The sequence below is a fragment of the Scyliorhinus canicula genome, chromosome 10, assembly GCF_902713615.1.
Source record: "Scyliorhinus canicula chromosome 10, sScyCan1.1, whole genome shotgun sequence".
Lineage (NCBI taxonomy): Eukaryota > Metazoa > Chordata > Chondrichthyes > Carcharhiniformes > Scyliorhinidae > Scyliorhinus > Scyliorhinus canicula.
Window position 1 is genome coordinate 187465824 of NC_052155.1, and position 14699 is coordinate 187480522.

Below are 14699 nucleotides of genomic sequence, written 5' to 3' on the forward strand. Positions count from 1 at the left end.
GAAGTTACTGTGAAAATCCCCTAGTCGCCACACTCCGGCGCCTGTTCGGGTACACTGAGGGAGAATTCAGAATGTCCAATTCACCTAACAGCACGTCTTTCGGGACTTGTGAGAGGAAACCGGAGCACCCGGAGGAAACCCACGCAGACACGGGGAGAACATGCAGACTCCGCACAGACTGTGACCCAAGCCGGAATTTGAACCCAGGTCCCTGGTGCTGTGAAGCAACAGTGCTAACTACTGTGCTACCGTGCAGCCCATTGTAACATCAACTCCGCATTCCTGCCTCACCCCTGTTAGCCTATACAAACACAACACCTTCCCTTGGTCATGCCAAAGACAGTAAGACACTGCTTGGTATTTCAACTCCAGCAGTGACCTGGATTTACAATGATCAAACTCCAACACTTCTGGCCACTTCACAACATCCCAGTTTTTATTGACTTTGATTCTCTTGGTTGAGAATGTGACCCATTAGGGTGACTTTGACATCCCTGGTACTGTTCTGGGAAATCGCCTCTGCTTCCTCTGCAAGACTTTCACATCCTTCCTAAATGGAAGTGCCCAGAATTGGAGTAATTCTGATTTTGTAGAAGCTGAAGCAAGGTGTCAGCATTGCCCAAAGAATGTTCAGCAAATTCTTCTCGTCTTTACCATCTAGGTTTTGTTTTAAAGGAATGGATATAACCAGGTAACCTGTGAAACATTTTTACAAACGGAGAAACGTGTTTTTTTTCCCCACATTAAATTGTCCAAATGTCGTTGGAAATCTATTTAAGTTTACTGCTGAACTTGATTACTGTTGTGGGAGTGGGCACTGGCTTGGGCTAAAGCCCATGTACACGCCTGCACACAGTCACCGATGGCAGCTGCACCTATCCATAGCTAAAAACCAAAACCTACAGACTACAGCCAAGGCACCGTCTGTGGCAGAGGCCTTCCCAGCGTCAGCAAGCACTACATCTACTTCCCCACTGCCCGCAACACTTCATACATTCAAGGGGCAGCAGGGTAGCATGGTGGTTAGCATAAATGCTTCACAGCTCCAGGGTCCCAGGTTCAGTTCCTGGCTGGGTCACTGTCTGTGCGGAGTCTGCACGTTCTCCCCGTGTCTGTGTGGGTTTCCTCCGGGTGCTCCGGTTTCCTCCCACAGTCCAAAGATGTGCGGGTTAGGTGGATTGGCCATGCTAAATTGCCCGTAGTGTCCTAATAAAAGTAAGGTAAGGGGGGGGGTTGTTGGGTTACGGGTATAGGGTGGATACGTGGGTTTGAGTAGGGTGATCATGGCTCGGCACAACATTGAGGGCCGAAGGGCCTGTTCTGTGCTGTACTGTTCTATGTTCTATATCCAGGGCTTTGTCCTCATTTCTGAAACACACTCTCTCTCTCTCTCTCTCACTCTCACTCTCACTCTCACTCTCACTCTCACTCTCACTCTCACTCTCACTCTCTCTCTCTCTCACTCTCACTCGCTTTCCCCCTATCAGTGTGTCACCCCACCCCCACTCAGCAAAAACTCCAAACTTTACATCATCTTCAGGCTCCAGTCTCCTCTGACTGTTCCTGAACTTTGGAATTCCTTCCAGCAATGTTGCCATAGCCCAGAAAGCCCCTCCAGTGGCCACAGCACCTCAGTTTTTTCAAAATGCATTCACAGGATGTGGGCATTGCTGGCAAGGACAGCATTTATTGCCCACCCATCTCTTAATTGCCCTTGCGAAGGTGGTGGTGATCCACCTTCTTGTTCTGTTGCAGTCTATTTAGCACAGGGCTAAATCGCTGGCTTTGAAAGCAGACCAAGGCAGGCCAGCAGCACGGTTCAATTCCCGTACCAGCCTCCCTGAACAGACGCCGGAATGTGGCGACTAGGGGCTTTTCACAGTAACTTCATTGAAGCCTACTCGTGACTTTAAGCGATTTTCAATTCATTTCATTTCCAAGTGGTGTAGCTACACCCATAGTGCTGTTAGGGAGGAAGTTCCAGGATTCTGACCCAGTGACAGTGAAGGAACAGCGATATATTTCCAAGTCATGCTGGTGAGTGATTTGGAGGAGTACCTCCAGGTGGTGGGGTTCCCATGCGTTTGCTGCCCTTGTCCTTCTAGATGGACTGGTCGTGGGTCTGGAAGAAACTAACTAAGGAGCCTTAGTGTGTCCGTGCAGGTGGTATACACGGCTGCCAATGTTCATCGGTGGCAGAGGGTTTGAATGTTTGCGGAAGGGGGAAGCAATCAAGCAGGGCTGCTTTGTCCTGGATGGTGTCGAGCTTCTTGAGTGTTGTTGGAGCTGCGCTCATCCAGGCAAGTGGAGAGTATTCCATCACACTGCTGACTTGTGCCTTATAGATGGTGGACAGGGTTTGTGGGGTCAGGAGGAGAGATACTCGTCACAGGATTCTCAGCCTCTGACGACTGTGCTAACATGATGCCCCCCTCATATTGCAGCCTGTGAAACCGCAGTCCAGGTTATGTGGATTAGCCATGATAAATTGCCCTTGGTGTCCAAAAAAAGGTTAGGTGGGCTTACGGGGGTAGGTTGGAAGTGTGGGCTTAAATGGGGTGCTCTTTCCAAGGGCTTATGCAGACCAGACCCAATGGGCCGAATGGCCTCCTTCTGCACTGTAAATTTTATATCTATGTGGAAGAGAATGAGTGCATTTTCTTTCAGTTCAGAGAGTGATGTAATAAACAGGAGCAATGGAATTTACATGTGTGTCGGTTATGCGGAAAATAAATGCAAATGTTGGCTTTTTCTTTCCAGGATCCGACCGAGGGGAAAATGAACAGATGGAAAGCTGTAAGTATATATACTAGAAAACGGAAATAAAAATAGCAATTTCTGGAAAACACACAGCCAGTCAGGATAGAGTTAATGATTCAGACCGGTGACCTCTCGCTTGAACTGGAAGAAGGGAGAGAATTGATATTATTTTGATCAAAGACAGAGCCAACAAAGAGTCTATTATGGGATGGAGGGAAGGAGTGACTACATGACGAAAAGAGGATGGGGAGTCCGAATATGGCAGATGTCAGCCTGGAAAGTTCATGCAACTTTTTAAAGTTTTGAACTTTGTCTTTTTTTAAACTGTATCTGATCAGCAATATCTTGATGGGAGGCATATACTTCATCTGGGGGGGGGGGGGGGGGGGGGGGGGGGGGGAGGGGGGGGGGGGGGGAGGAGAAGCAATATGGGACAGTTTCCTGTAAAATCATCTATTGTAGATATTTTGGTTTGATTTTCTTGCTTTATGCATCAATATATAACCGGATAATCAAGCTTTTAATGTCCTTTTCATCCTGTGCTCACTGACCTACTTTTATTAGAGGGAATGTTGCAAGGGATCCCTAGACTGATTTGTGGATTCAGAGGATTGTCCTGTAAGGAGATACTGAGTAGACTAGGCCTATTGTCCTGTAAGGAGGTATTGAGTAGACTAGGCCTATTGTCCTGTAAGGAGGTATTGAGTAGACTAGGCCTATTGTCCTGTAAGGAGGTATTGAGTAGACTAGGCCTATTGTCCTGTAAGGAGGTATTGAGTAGAATAGGCCTATTGTCCTGTAAGGAGGTATTGAGTAGACTAGGCCTATATTTCCTGGAGTTTACAAGAATGAGAGGATCCCATTAAAACATAACATTTTTTAAATGTTTGATGAGGTAGATGTTGTGAGGATGTTTTCCCTAGCTGGAGAGTCTTAAAGGTTGAGGTCACAGTCTCAGGATAGGGGATTGGCCATTTAGGACGGAGCTGAGGTGAACCACCTTTACTTTTACTCAAAGGATTGTGAACCATTGAAATTCTTCAGCGACAGAGCTGTCGACGCTCGGTTGTTGAGTATATTCATCAAGGGTTGAGAGATTTTTGGATATTAAGAGAATCAGGATAGTGTGCAAAGGTGTAGTTGACGTGAAAGTTCAAGCATGATCTTATTGCATGGCAGAGTGGGCTCGAGGGGCCGAATGGCCGGCACAACCTCGTTCTTGTGAGAGAGGGGTTTTGTGTAAGGCGTGGTTAGAATTTGGAATGCACTGCCTGTATGTGGTGGTCTCTCGCAACCTTCAAAGGGAAATTGGATAAATCCTTGAGGGAGAAAGAATTACAAGGGTTTGATGAAAAGAGCAGGTGAGTGTCATTAAGTAGATCGCTCGTCAGAAAAGCTGGTGCAGACATGATGGACCAAATGAGTTCCTCTGTGCTGTACTGCTCTGTGATTCTAATTGGTGTTGTTTTATGCCCTTTACAGCTGGCAGACAGATTCTGCAGTGTTACCCCAATTCTGTTTCATCTGCTTGTGCAATGATGCTCTTCAATCTTGGCAGTGCGTATTGCCTCCGCAGTGAATATGACAAGGCACGCAAGTGTCTTCACCAGGTGAGAAAAGCAAGACAGTGGAATTTAGCCCTATCCATGTAGATTGCATCCAGTACCATGGTTGACCCCACTGCCTTTTAATTGGGTCAAGTCTGAACGGTCGGTCGATTGTCCTGCCTCTCTCTTTATACTGTGTCACACCTGGGGGAAGCTTCACAGAATCATAGGCTCCTTAGCTCCTGTCCAAATTACCAATCACATATCGAACTAACTAAGCGTGTAGCAACTAAAATGAGGAAAGGCTCCAGTATGACGATCCGGGACCAGACCCCAACAGTAACTAGGATACTGGACAGAAGCCACAATATTTTGTTTTTGTAAGACGGTGAGGAAAGGATACTTTGTCCCAGGAGTGACTCCACACACAAATAGGTATATTATATTCTTCAGAAACTGATTCTCGGCTTGCCTTCCAGCCAAAAACTAAACCTGAAAACTCCCTACCTGACTGCTTCAGCCCCGGCTCCTCCCAGTAACTACATCATCGTCATCCCAATAACTGGGTTATGACCATCTTACTCGGGCTAAACACTGTCTCTAATTATCTCCTTCCCAGGGGACCTTAAACAAAATTTCATTTGCCCTATTCTGTAAACCGTATACGTGGCTGGAATGAATTCCCTTTTACAACATCTTAGTTGCACGTTCTGCAGCCAAATTGTCTGTCTCTTTTAAACTGGATTTTTAAAAACATTACTGCAGCAGTCACATACAAAACAATATGTATATGAAATTCCTACATTCATTACACCAGACATTTCCTCACAGGAGGAGCCCATCCTTGCTTGTCTGAATTTAGGTTTCACCTTTTAACCTGATTTTGCACTGTGACGAATGGCGGATTTTAGGGCTATTGGATTCTAAATATTGGGCATTTAAGGATTGAAAACCTAGGGTTCGAGTGTGTTTGACTGCAGTGGTCCTGTTTTTAAAAAAGGATTTTGTTTTGCAGGGCCTGGGAGCTTTTAGGAGAATGAAGGTGAAATTGACCAGAGGAATGTGTTTTCGGTCTGGGCTAATGCACTGTGGTTTGACTGGGGAGTTAATGTGCTTTCAACCTGGAGAGTTAATTTGTTAATTCAGTTTGGGGAGATGATGTCATTGCTGGGTGGAGCTAAGAGATTCGGAGAGATTTTGAGAAAGCTTTGGAAAGAAATTGAAGAATTGATTTGTCTGACACCGAGTCCACAATTCTCTCCCAGTAGGATAGTTATAAAAAGAGTAATAATCTTTAAAGCAGAGCAGCCTTGTCTGAGGACAAGGAACAACTTGAAACACGATAGGTGAACCAGCTTTCTGAAGATGTTTAACCAGCATCTGAAGTTTCTAACAGGAGCCAACTCTGTTCTGGAAATCAAGTATTACTCTGTCATGCTGATTTAAGATGCATTGAGAGCTGTACGTTTCTTTTCTTGTTGTCTAACGGGAAATTGAGTTGTTGTGTTTAAGGGGTAATTGTAAGCTGTTCTTTTCGGGTGTAAAGTTAAATAGTTTAATATTGTATTTATAATACAGTCTTGTTTTAAAAATACAAAATCCCTATTTCTTCATGCAGTCACTCCTAGAGCAAAAGAGTCTTCCCGTGCAGTCATACAAAATAAACTAAAATATTGGAGTTTCGGTCCAGTATTCTAGTCTCTGGTCCGGGATGGTAATAGCTTGTGCCATTTTCTGATTTTACTTTCTCTACTCCTGGCCCTAATTATCCAGGTCCAGCCTGAATGCTGTCGATGATTTAACATTGATTGTTGCAAAGACTTGGCGGACTAAATTATGTCTAAACTGCCTCTTCTCCTTCTAATCTTCAAATCCTGTTAAACCTGCATTGTGCTTTCTTCCTCCTTGCTGGAAGCCATTTGACATCTGAATGGGTCTTTTGTTAACCTGTGTACCTCTGGGGACTTGTATATCTGCTACCCTGACAGCCTATCCTTGCTGTTCTATTTCAGCCAGGGTTTTGTTCCTGCTATCTGACAACAGGTATCGCAATCTGAACATTCCAGCCAAAGATCAAAGAATCGTAGCATTCCGCAGCACCAGAAGCCATTTGGCTTCTTGTCCCTTTGCTGGTATCTGAGAGCAAATGACCCTGTCCTTTGTCCATAACATTGAGAAATTATAGCCACTTCCCCTGAAAAAGAGAATTTGTATTCTTGTTCCACCAGTTTCTGGTAGCTCATTCCATGCCCTAACAATCCAGGGTTAAAGAAAATAAATTTTCTAGCCCTTCTTTTTGTGGGCATCCTAAATCTGTGACGCATATTTCCAAGCACCCTGACTAGATTGCCCCCTTCCTCCCAATCCCTCCTGAGATGGTGCCAGATCCCATGTAACCAAGCGGCAGAATTCCCACACTAAATTCCTGGGCTATCTCTGCGTCACCTCAGGCCCAAGATTGAACCAACTGGATTCAAAAAGCTCACGCTCCCTGCCTCATACTGCCAAATGTCAGATTCCTAGCTTGAACTTGCACGTCTTGCATGCTACCTTACTATCCATCCTCCACTTTTAAAAATGGAAAGGAATCCCAACTAAATACGCATTAATGAATCAATGTCGGTAATGTCACTTCTTATATTGTTCACAAAATAATCAGATTCCCAAAGCACCAGCAGAAATCCTGGAATGCCACGCACCAGCCCAGTGGTTAGCACTGCTGCCTCTCAGCACCAGGGATCTGGGTTCAATTCTGGCTTCGGGTGACTATCAGTGTGGAGTTTACACTTTTTCCCTGTGTCTGTGTCGATTTACTCCTAGATGGATTGGCCACGATAAATTGCCCCAAGTGTCAAAAGGGCAGGTGGGGTTATGGGGATCAGGTGGAGGAGTGGGTCAAAGATGGGGTGCTCTTTCGGAGGGTCGGTGCAGATTTGATGGGCTGAATAGCCTCCTTCTACACTGTAGGAATTCTATGATGCTAAATGATGGAACTTGACCTTCGCTCCATATTCAGGATAGTGATCCTGACAATGGAGTGTTTATTGTTCCTGTTAGCCTCTGACCCTGTTCTCTGTGCCTATGTGTATAAGCAAATGTTAAAAAAACATATCCTGGGGAACCCTCATGCCTGCCTCCTCCCAGTCTGACTAAAATCCATTTATCAGAATCCCTTCAGCTTTCAGCCGTTTTCTCTATCCCTACAGTTGTTTTATTGTTTATATCATTGGACTGTCGATACGCCAGCCTGTTTTTTCTGTGCCAGTTTATCATGTGTCCATGCATACCACTCCCTGACCCAACTGTAATTTCCGTCATTCTCTCAAAAGATTTTTTTCTTTAAATTTAGAGTACCCAATTTTTCCAATTAAGGGGCAATTTAGCGTGGCCAATCCACCTACCCTGCACATCTTTTGGGTTGTTGGGGTGAAACCCACGCAAACACAGGGAGAATGTGCAAACTCCACACAGACAGTGACCCAGAGCCGGGATCGAACCTGGGACCTCGGCGCCGTGAGGTTGCAGGACTAGCCACTGCGCCAGCGTGCAGCCCCCTCCGAAAGATTTTAATACGTAGTCAGATAAGGACATAAGAAACAGAAGCAGGGGTAGGCCAAACAGCCCCTTGAGCCTGCTCTGCTATCCGTAAGACCCTGACAGATCTGATTTTGGCCTCGACTCCAGTTTCCTGCCTGCCTCTTGTTGCCCTTGACTGCCTTCTTGATCAAAAAATCTGTCTAACTCGGCCTTGAATATACAATAGATGTGTAGCCTATCTCTGATCAGCCTGTGCCTTGCTTAATGTTTCTTTTATTTAATCTTTAATTGCAGGCTGTTTTGACTGTTGATTGAACGATAACATGTCTGTCCCTGTTTCTGAGCTCGGGCGTAATATTTGCCACCCTCCAATGCTCTGTCTCTAATTAACTCTGAAAAATCAACACCAGTCCTCACTTTGTCCTCTTTCACTATTCTGAGTTGCCCGTCACTTGGACCTGAATTACTTTTAGCACTTCCACTCTCTGAAGCATTCCCTTATGTATATCCCTGCTATGTTGCTCTTACTTCTAATAGACGAAAATGAATGAGTCGTGAGAGGCTTCTGAAACGAGGGAAGTTTTTGAGTGACCGGTGTTTCCTTATTTACCAAAATGAGCTCATTCTTCATTTTGAGTCGTGCAAATCACTTTTATCTTTTTCCTAAAGAGTCCATAAAAACCTTTCCATTTACATTGGCAGCAAGTGATTTTTGTTGTGTGAATAATGCTGACAGGATGTTATGGATGAGGTCTGGATGGGTTTCTAGAAAACATTCTGTAAAATGCTGCAGATGTGTCCTATTCTCCGTAAGCCTTTAACCTCAATGTAACTGCACAATCAGCCATCCTTCTGACTTTGTTTTTAAATTGCAGGCTGCTTCGATGGTTAATCCTAAAGAGATTCCTCCGGAAGGTATCCTACTGGCCGTTTACCTTGAGTTGCAGAACGGTATGTCTTTAAGACAGAGGTAGATAGGTTCCTGATTAATAAGGGGGGATCAGGGGTTCTGGGGAGAAGGCAGGAGAATGGGGATGAGAAAAATATCAGCCATGATTGAATGGCGGAGCAGACTCGATGGGCCGAGTGGCCTAATTCTGCTCCTATGTCTTCTGGTCTTATGTCGCCAATGAAGGTTCCTGCTTCAACTATATTTAAAATATCACCTTGTAACCAAAACATACGGAGGGGAAGATTATTTCCTCCAGGCCTTATTTGAATAAGTCATTAATTTTTATTGATTATGTGGGTGGTTTTCCTGAGGGGTGGGGCAGCAGAGAAATAATTTAGCCCAAATGTTCTGTTTTTATTTTCAACTGGCATAAAAATCCGCATTTCCCCCTACATGGCTGTGCAAGTTAAACAAGATGGCAATCATTCTACCCAGTGGGGAGGTAACAGGGCCCCTTCGAGAGGTATCCTAGCTGGTGTATCGGATCCTGTTCCTGGTTCGTTGCTCCTGTGTCCATGTTCCTTTCATCAGCAGCAGATGCTCTCCTGCACTGGGACGTTCAGCAATCTTCTGATTGAAAGGGGCACGTGCTTGAAGAATCTGTACTACTACTTGCACCTAGAAAGCCTCCTTAATGTAACAAAACAATCCCATGGCGCTTTCCAGGAAGTTTGAAACCGAGCTACATAAGGAGACCTGAGGACAGGGGACTGGAAACCTAGTTGAAGTGGTAGATCCTGAGGAATAAGGCAGAGGGCGGGAGTGCCAAAACTTTAGCCCTTTAGCAACTGAATGTACATCACCATTGATGGGAGTACGGAATGCTCGAGGGGTCAAATTGGAGTGGAAAGATCTCTAAGGTTACAGCAATGGAACGATATATAAAGGCAGATGAGAATTGTAAAATCAAGGCTTTGCTTAGCTAGGATCCATTGCAGGTCACTGAGGATACAACTTTAATTAACCCCTGCTGCCTGCTGGGAGTGTGAATTTGGTGAATTTAATCTGTAAACCCCCTATCTCGTACAACCAAAGTGTTCTAGTATTTGATGATGGTCACAGTACAGAAGGAGGCCATTCAGCCTGCCCAGTCCATGCCAGCTCTCAGCAAGAGCAACTCACCCAGTCCCGCTCCCCTACCTTTTCCCCAGAGCACTGCACATTTTTTACACTTCAGATAATTACCCAGTTCCCTTTTGAGAACCATGATTGAATCTGCTTCCACCACTCTCAAAACAGTGCATGCCAGATCCTAACTGCCCTGCTGCATAAAATGGTTTTCCTCTGCTTTCTGACCCTCCCACCAATGGGGGGGGGGGAACAGTTTCCCTTTTGTCTGCTGTGTCTAGACTCATGACCATTTTGAACGGCGTGATCAAGTCTCCTCTGAGCCTTCACTTTTCGAAGGGGAATAACCCCAGCTTCTCCAATCTCTCCGTGTAGGTGAAACCTGTCACCCATGGAGCCATCGTGGTCAGTCCCTTCTGTATCCTCGGCTGAAGAGTGAAGCATTTTGTTGCCTTTATCTCACGGGGGCTGGGATATGAAGGTTGGGGCGGGGTGGGTACGCAAGGGGGAAATTATGATGCAGTCATACAAAGCACTGGAGTATTGAATTCCGTTAGGATAGCACACCTCACAACAGGTAAATTGCTCTTTGGGCAGGCCACAATGGGAGTGTACTGGAATAATACTGGGGCTAAAAGGGTTAAAATGTGACGACAGGTTGCACAGAACTGGGTCTGTATTTCCTCAAGTATAGAAGATTCGGGGGTGATCAAATTGAGGTGTTTAAGATGAAGGGAGAGCACAGTGGTCAGCGCTATGGCTTTCCAGCACCTGGGCCCCAGGTTCGATTCCCGGCTTGGGTCACTGTCTGTGCTGAGTCTGCGTGTTCCCCCCCCCCCGTGTCTGCATGGGTTTCCTCTGGCTGCTCCGGTTTCCTCCCACAAGTCCCGAAAGACGTGCTGTTAGGTCATTTGGACATTCTGAATTCTCCCTCAGTGTACCCGAACAGGCGCTGGAATGTGGCGACTAGGGGCTTTTCACAGTAACTTCATTGCAGTGGTTTTGAAATTTAGAGTACCCAATTCACTTTTTTTCCAATTAAGGGGCAATTTAGCGTGGCCAATCCACCTACTCTGCACATCTTTGTGTTGTGGGGGTGAAACCCACGCAGACACGGGGAGAATGTGCAAACTCCACACAGACAGTGGCCCAGAGCCGTGAGGCCTCAGTGCTAACCCACTGCGCCACCCTGCTGCCCCTTACTTCATTGCAGTGTTAATGTAAGCCTATTTGTGACAAAGATTATAAAAATAAATAAAGGATTTGATATTTTCTCTTGTGAGAGAGCGCAAGAGAGCTGCTGGCTAATAGTCATTGTCCAGTTATATTTCTCAAACCGCATTCACCTCATTAATTGGTGTGTCTGGGTGTTATTTTTATGGGCAGGGAACACACAGTTGGCGCTTCAGATCATCAAAAGGAACCAGCTGTTGCCCTCGCTGAAAGCCCTGTCCTCTGATGTGAAAAAGAAGCCAGTGTTTCAATCCATCCAGACCATTCAGCCATCGCTGTTCAACACCGGGCAGCGGAAATGAGACCTCGACGCCGCTCGCTGTCCGAGTGCTTTCTTCCGGATGCGCTTGCAGCTGGAAAAGAGGGTCGGAACGGGTGGGGACGATTTTAAATAAAGAAAACCTCATTGTGAATTTTCAGCTAGCTGTCGGGGAATGCAGACTCTACAACCGGTCCTTTGATAAAGCTGCAGATGGCATTTTGTTTTAGGTTTAAACCCCATTTAGACCTCAAACGTATCCTGGCAGTAGTACGAGGCTAGATTCATAATGTTTCTGGAATTTGGAAGTTTATTGAGTTTTTCTAAATGTTTTTCTGGGTAATGATTTGTAATTACAGTATTTATAGCTGTTCTCTGTTAATACTTCCACCTATTAAAGTGATCCAATGAATACTCTCATGTTAACGACACCATTTTATATTGCCCCTTTAGCAAACCACTATGTATGTGTGTGTGTTATAGAACACTTTTATATATTAACTGTCATGGGGATTGCTAGCTGAGTTCTGACACTGGGAGAGCAAGTGAAACATTGGCAAATGGTTCTGTAAATTATATTGCAAATATTTGCCCCTTAGCAGGCCAGACTTACAGGTACCTTTGGTTCAGCTTTGAAGTGTTGGTGACAACATTAACTTGGCTGAGATTGGAACAGGGCGCGGTAATCCACAGCGAGACTGAACCAAATTAAATCTCCAGGAATACAGTTTCTCCAAAGCAACCGTTGCTGAATATTTATGGGAACTTCACTAACCACCGTTTGTAAATAGTCTTTACCAAGCTGGCATATACGGCAGCTTTTCAGGGGCGACGTTTATTTTTTCTTCACGAGATATCCGTTGTGTAAAGAAAGGCCTAGCAAAAGATATTAAGAGTTGAATATACCAAATAAATAAAGAACAAAAGAGTTTTATAGTGGAATTTTAATCAGGGAAGGTGGGAAATGGAAAATGTGATTCTATAGTCCTGATGGTAGGTTCTCACTTTACCAAACTGCAGCTGACCAAAACCTGATTTGCCAAAGGGGTTTGCGATTCCAGTGATCCACTCCCGCAGATGCTGGTTTAGGCTGTTCGAATTGGCCGCTGTGAGCTGTGCCCGGAATCTTCCACCACACTGGGCGGATCCATCAGCAGCAGCTCACAGCCCCGGTTACACCAGGGGATGATTGAATGCAGCTATAATTATTGTCGCCGTGCTCTCTCCACCCCCAGTGAACAGGCCACCAGCTCGGTTAGTGCAGGGCCGTGAGATTCAAATGTATTGTAAAATGTGACCCGTTGAAACAGAGGAATTCGTAAATATAGCAAATAAAATGATATTTTGGAGCAATAGTTATTCTGCAATTGTTAATAAAGTACAAGTGTAGTGAAATGTGCCCTGTGCTGAATTTTCTCTTTTTCAGTTCCAAAGAACAATTGTATTGGACTTGAAATGATTAACTCTGTCTCTCTCTGCAGGCACTGCCAGACCTGCTGGATATTGGCAGCACTCCATCATCTGCAGAATTTTGCATTTGTTTCTCTACTTCTGGCCATTTAGTTTGAGTTCAGCAATAGCAGCTACAACTATGTCTGTGCTCTAGATAAGGGCATTCAATATTTATTGTCCTGTGTTTTTAATTCCACCTCTTGGGTGACGCATTAAGAGGTCAGATCTGTTTGTTCGGGATACCAGGATCAGGAGGAGCAGCTCCCGTTTCATCATTCAGTCAGATCGTGGCTAATGTGTATCTTAACCCCATCGTAACTCTCCCCTGATACCATTATCCAACAGAAATTCCTCCATCAACTCGCAAGTGAATTCAAGCCCACTTTGGTATCGGCCCTCGTAATTTAAAGCTCTAATCCATGGCATCGGCCTTCGCCCCCTGCAAGGTTAATGAATCTTTCCTGAGGTTCAGTGCCCAGAACTGAACACAGTCAGTCCAGACCAACGATTCGCCAACCTTGCTTCTCCCTGCACCCCTCACTCGATTCTCGAGCTCCAAATCTATCTGTCTGAGCAGCAACTCTGAGCACAGCACTGTTCTGCATCATTGTCTGTTTACACTTCTTGTTCGCCTCCATGTTTTTAAAAAAAATCTTTATTGTCACAAGTAGGCTTACTTTAACACTGCAATAATGTTACTGTGAAAAGCCCCTAGTCACCACATTCCAGCCCCTGTTAGGGTACACAGAGGGAGAATTTAGAATGTCCAAATTACCTAGCAGCACGTCTTTAGGGACTTATGGGGTAAACCGGAACACCCGGAGGAAGCCCACGCAGACACGGGGAGAACCTGCAGACTCCACACATAGTGACCCAAGCTGGGAATCGAACCTGGGACCCTGGCGCTGTGAAGCAACAATGCTAACCACTGTGCTACCCTGCCACCAACATCTCTTATGCCTAGCGCCTCAGGGTATTTTAGTCTGTTCTGTGCAGAGGCCTGACTCTTGAATCTAGGCTGGCGCTCGCAGTGCAATACTGAGGGAGTGCTGCACAGCAAGCAGTGTTTTTTTGTTTTCGATGTGATGCCATGTGTGCCCCTCCAGGTGGGTGCAGAGATCCGAGATGCAGTGAGTGGGATCAGAATGCGTGGTCTACAAAAAGAGGCGCAGAATGTGACAGTGAACCTGCCATGCGAAAAGTGCTAGTACAGAGGCGTTGGCCTGAATTGCCTGTTTCTGCGATGAGAAGTCTATGATCCGACGTCATTTAACACCAAATATTCTGTTCCTTACTGATGTCGGGAGATTTAATTGCAGAATCTTGAATTAATTAGCGTGGTCTGTTAGCATTACTTTCAACATCCTGTGTAATTCACCCCGAGAATTCAGCATCTGGCAGCCTCGTCTCTCTTCAGACCTCCGTCCTCTGCAAACCTTCCACATGTTGCAACCCGGCCAAGAGTTAAAGAATTGCATTTCTGTAGCACCTCGGGACATCCCGAAAGCATTTTTGCGGCCAAGGAAGTACTTATAGAAGTGCAGTCAAGTGTTGTAATGTAGGACACGCACAGCCAAACTGGTTAATAGCAATATCCCACAAACAGCACTTTGATGATAAACAGTTAATCTGATGTTTGGGGGATTAGATATCGGTTAGGACACCAGGGTCTTAAAACAGTGTCCCGGGATCTCTTTTTTTCCCCCTTGGAGAGGGTAGACCGAACATCAGTCCACCCCACCCAGACCATGCAGCACTCCTTTTGCCTGCTATGAGCGTCAGTCTGGATTATCTGGCCAAACCTGTGAAACAAAATGAAATGAAAATTGCTTATTGTCACGAGTAGGCTTCAATGAAGTTACTGTGAAAAGCCCCTAGTCGCCACATTCCG

The 14699-nt window shown here is 45.4% G+C and overlaps 1 protein-coding gene across 2 annotated transcripts in view; it reads left to right on the forward strand.

Annotated features, from left to right (window-relative positions):
• Positions 1 to 12755, forward strand: part of cnot10 (CCR4-NOT transcription complex, subunit 10) — a 34401-nt gene extending 21646 nt beyond the window's left edge. For both annotated transcript variants that reach the window (XM_038810358.1, XM_038810359.1), the window contains exons 15-18: positions 2761 to 2796; positions 4243 to 4370; positions 8720 to 8795; positions 11251 to 12755. In XM_038810358.1, the coding sequence (XP_038666286.1) occupies positions 2761 to 2796; positions 4243 to 4370; positions 8720 to 8795; positions 11251 to 11399 (389 nt within the window). In that variant the 3' untranslated portion in view covers positions 11400 to 12755. The remainder of the gene's footprint in view (positions 1 to 2760; positions 2797 to 4242; positions 4371 to 8719; positions 8796 to 11250) is intronic.
• Positions 12756 to 14699: the final 1944 nt, after the last annotated feature.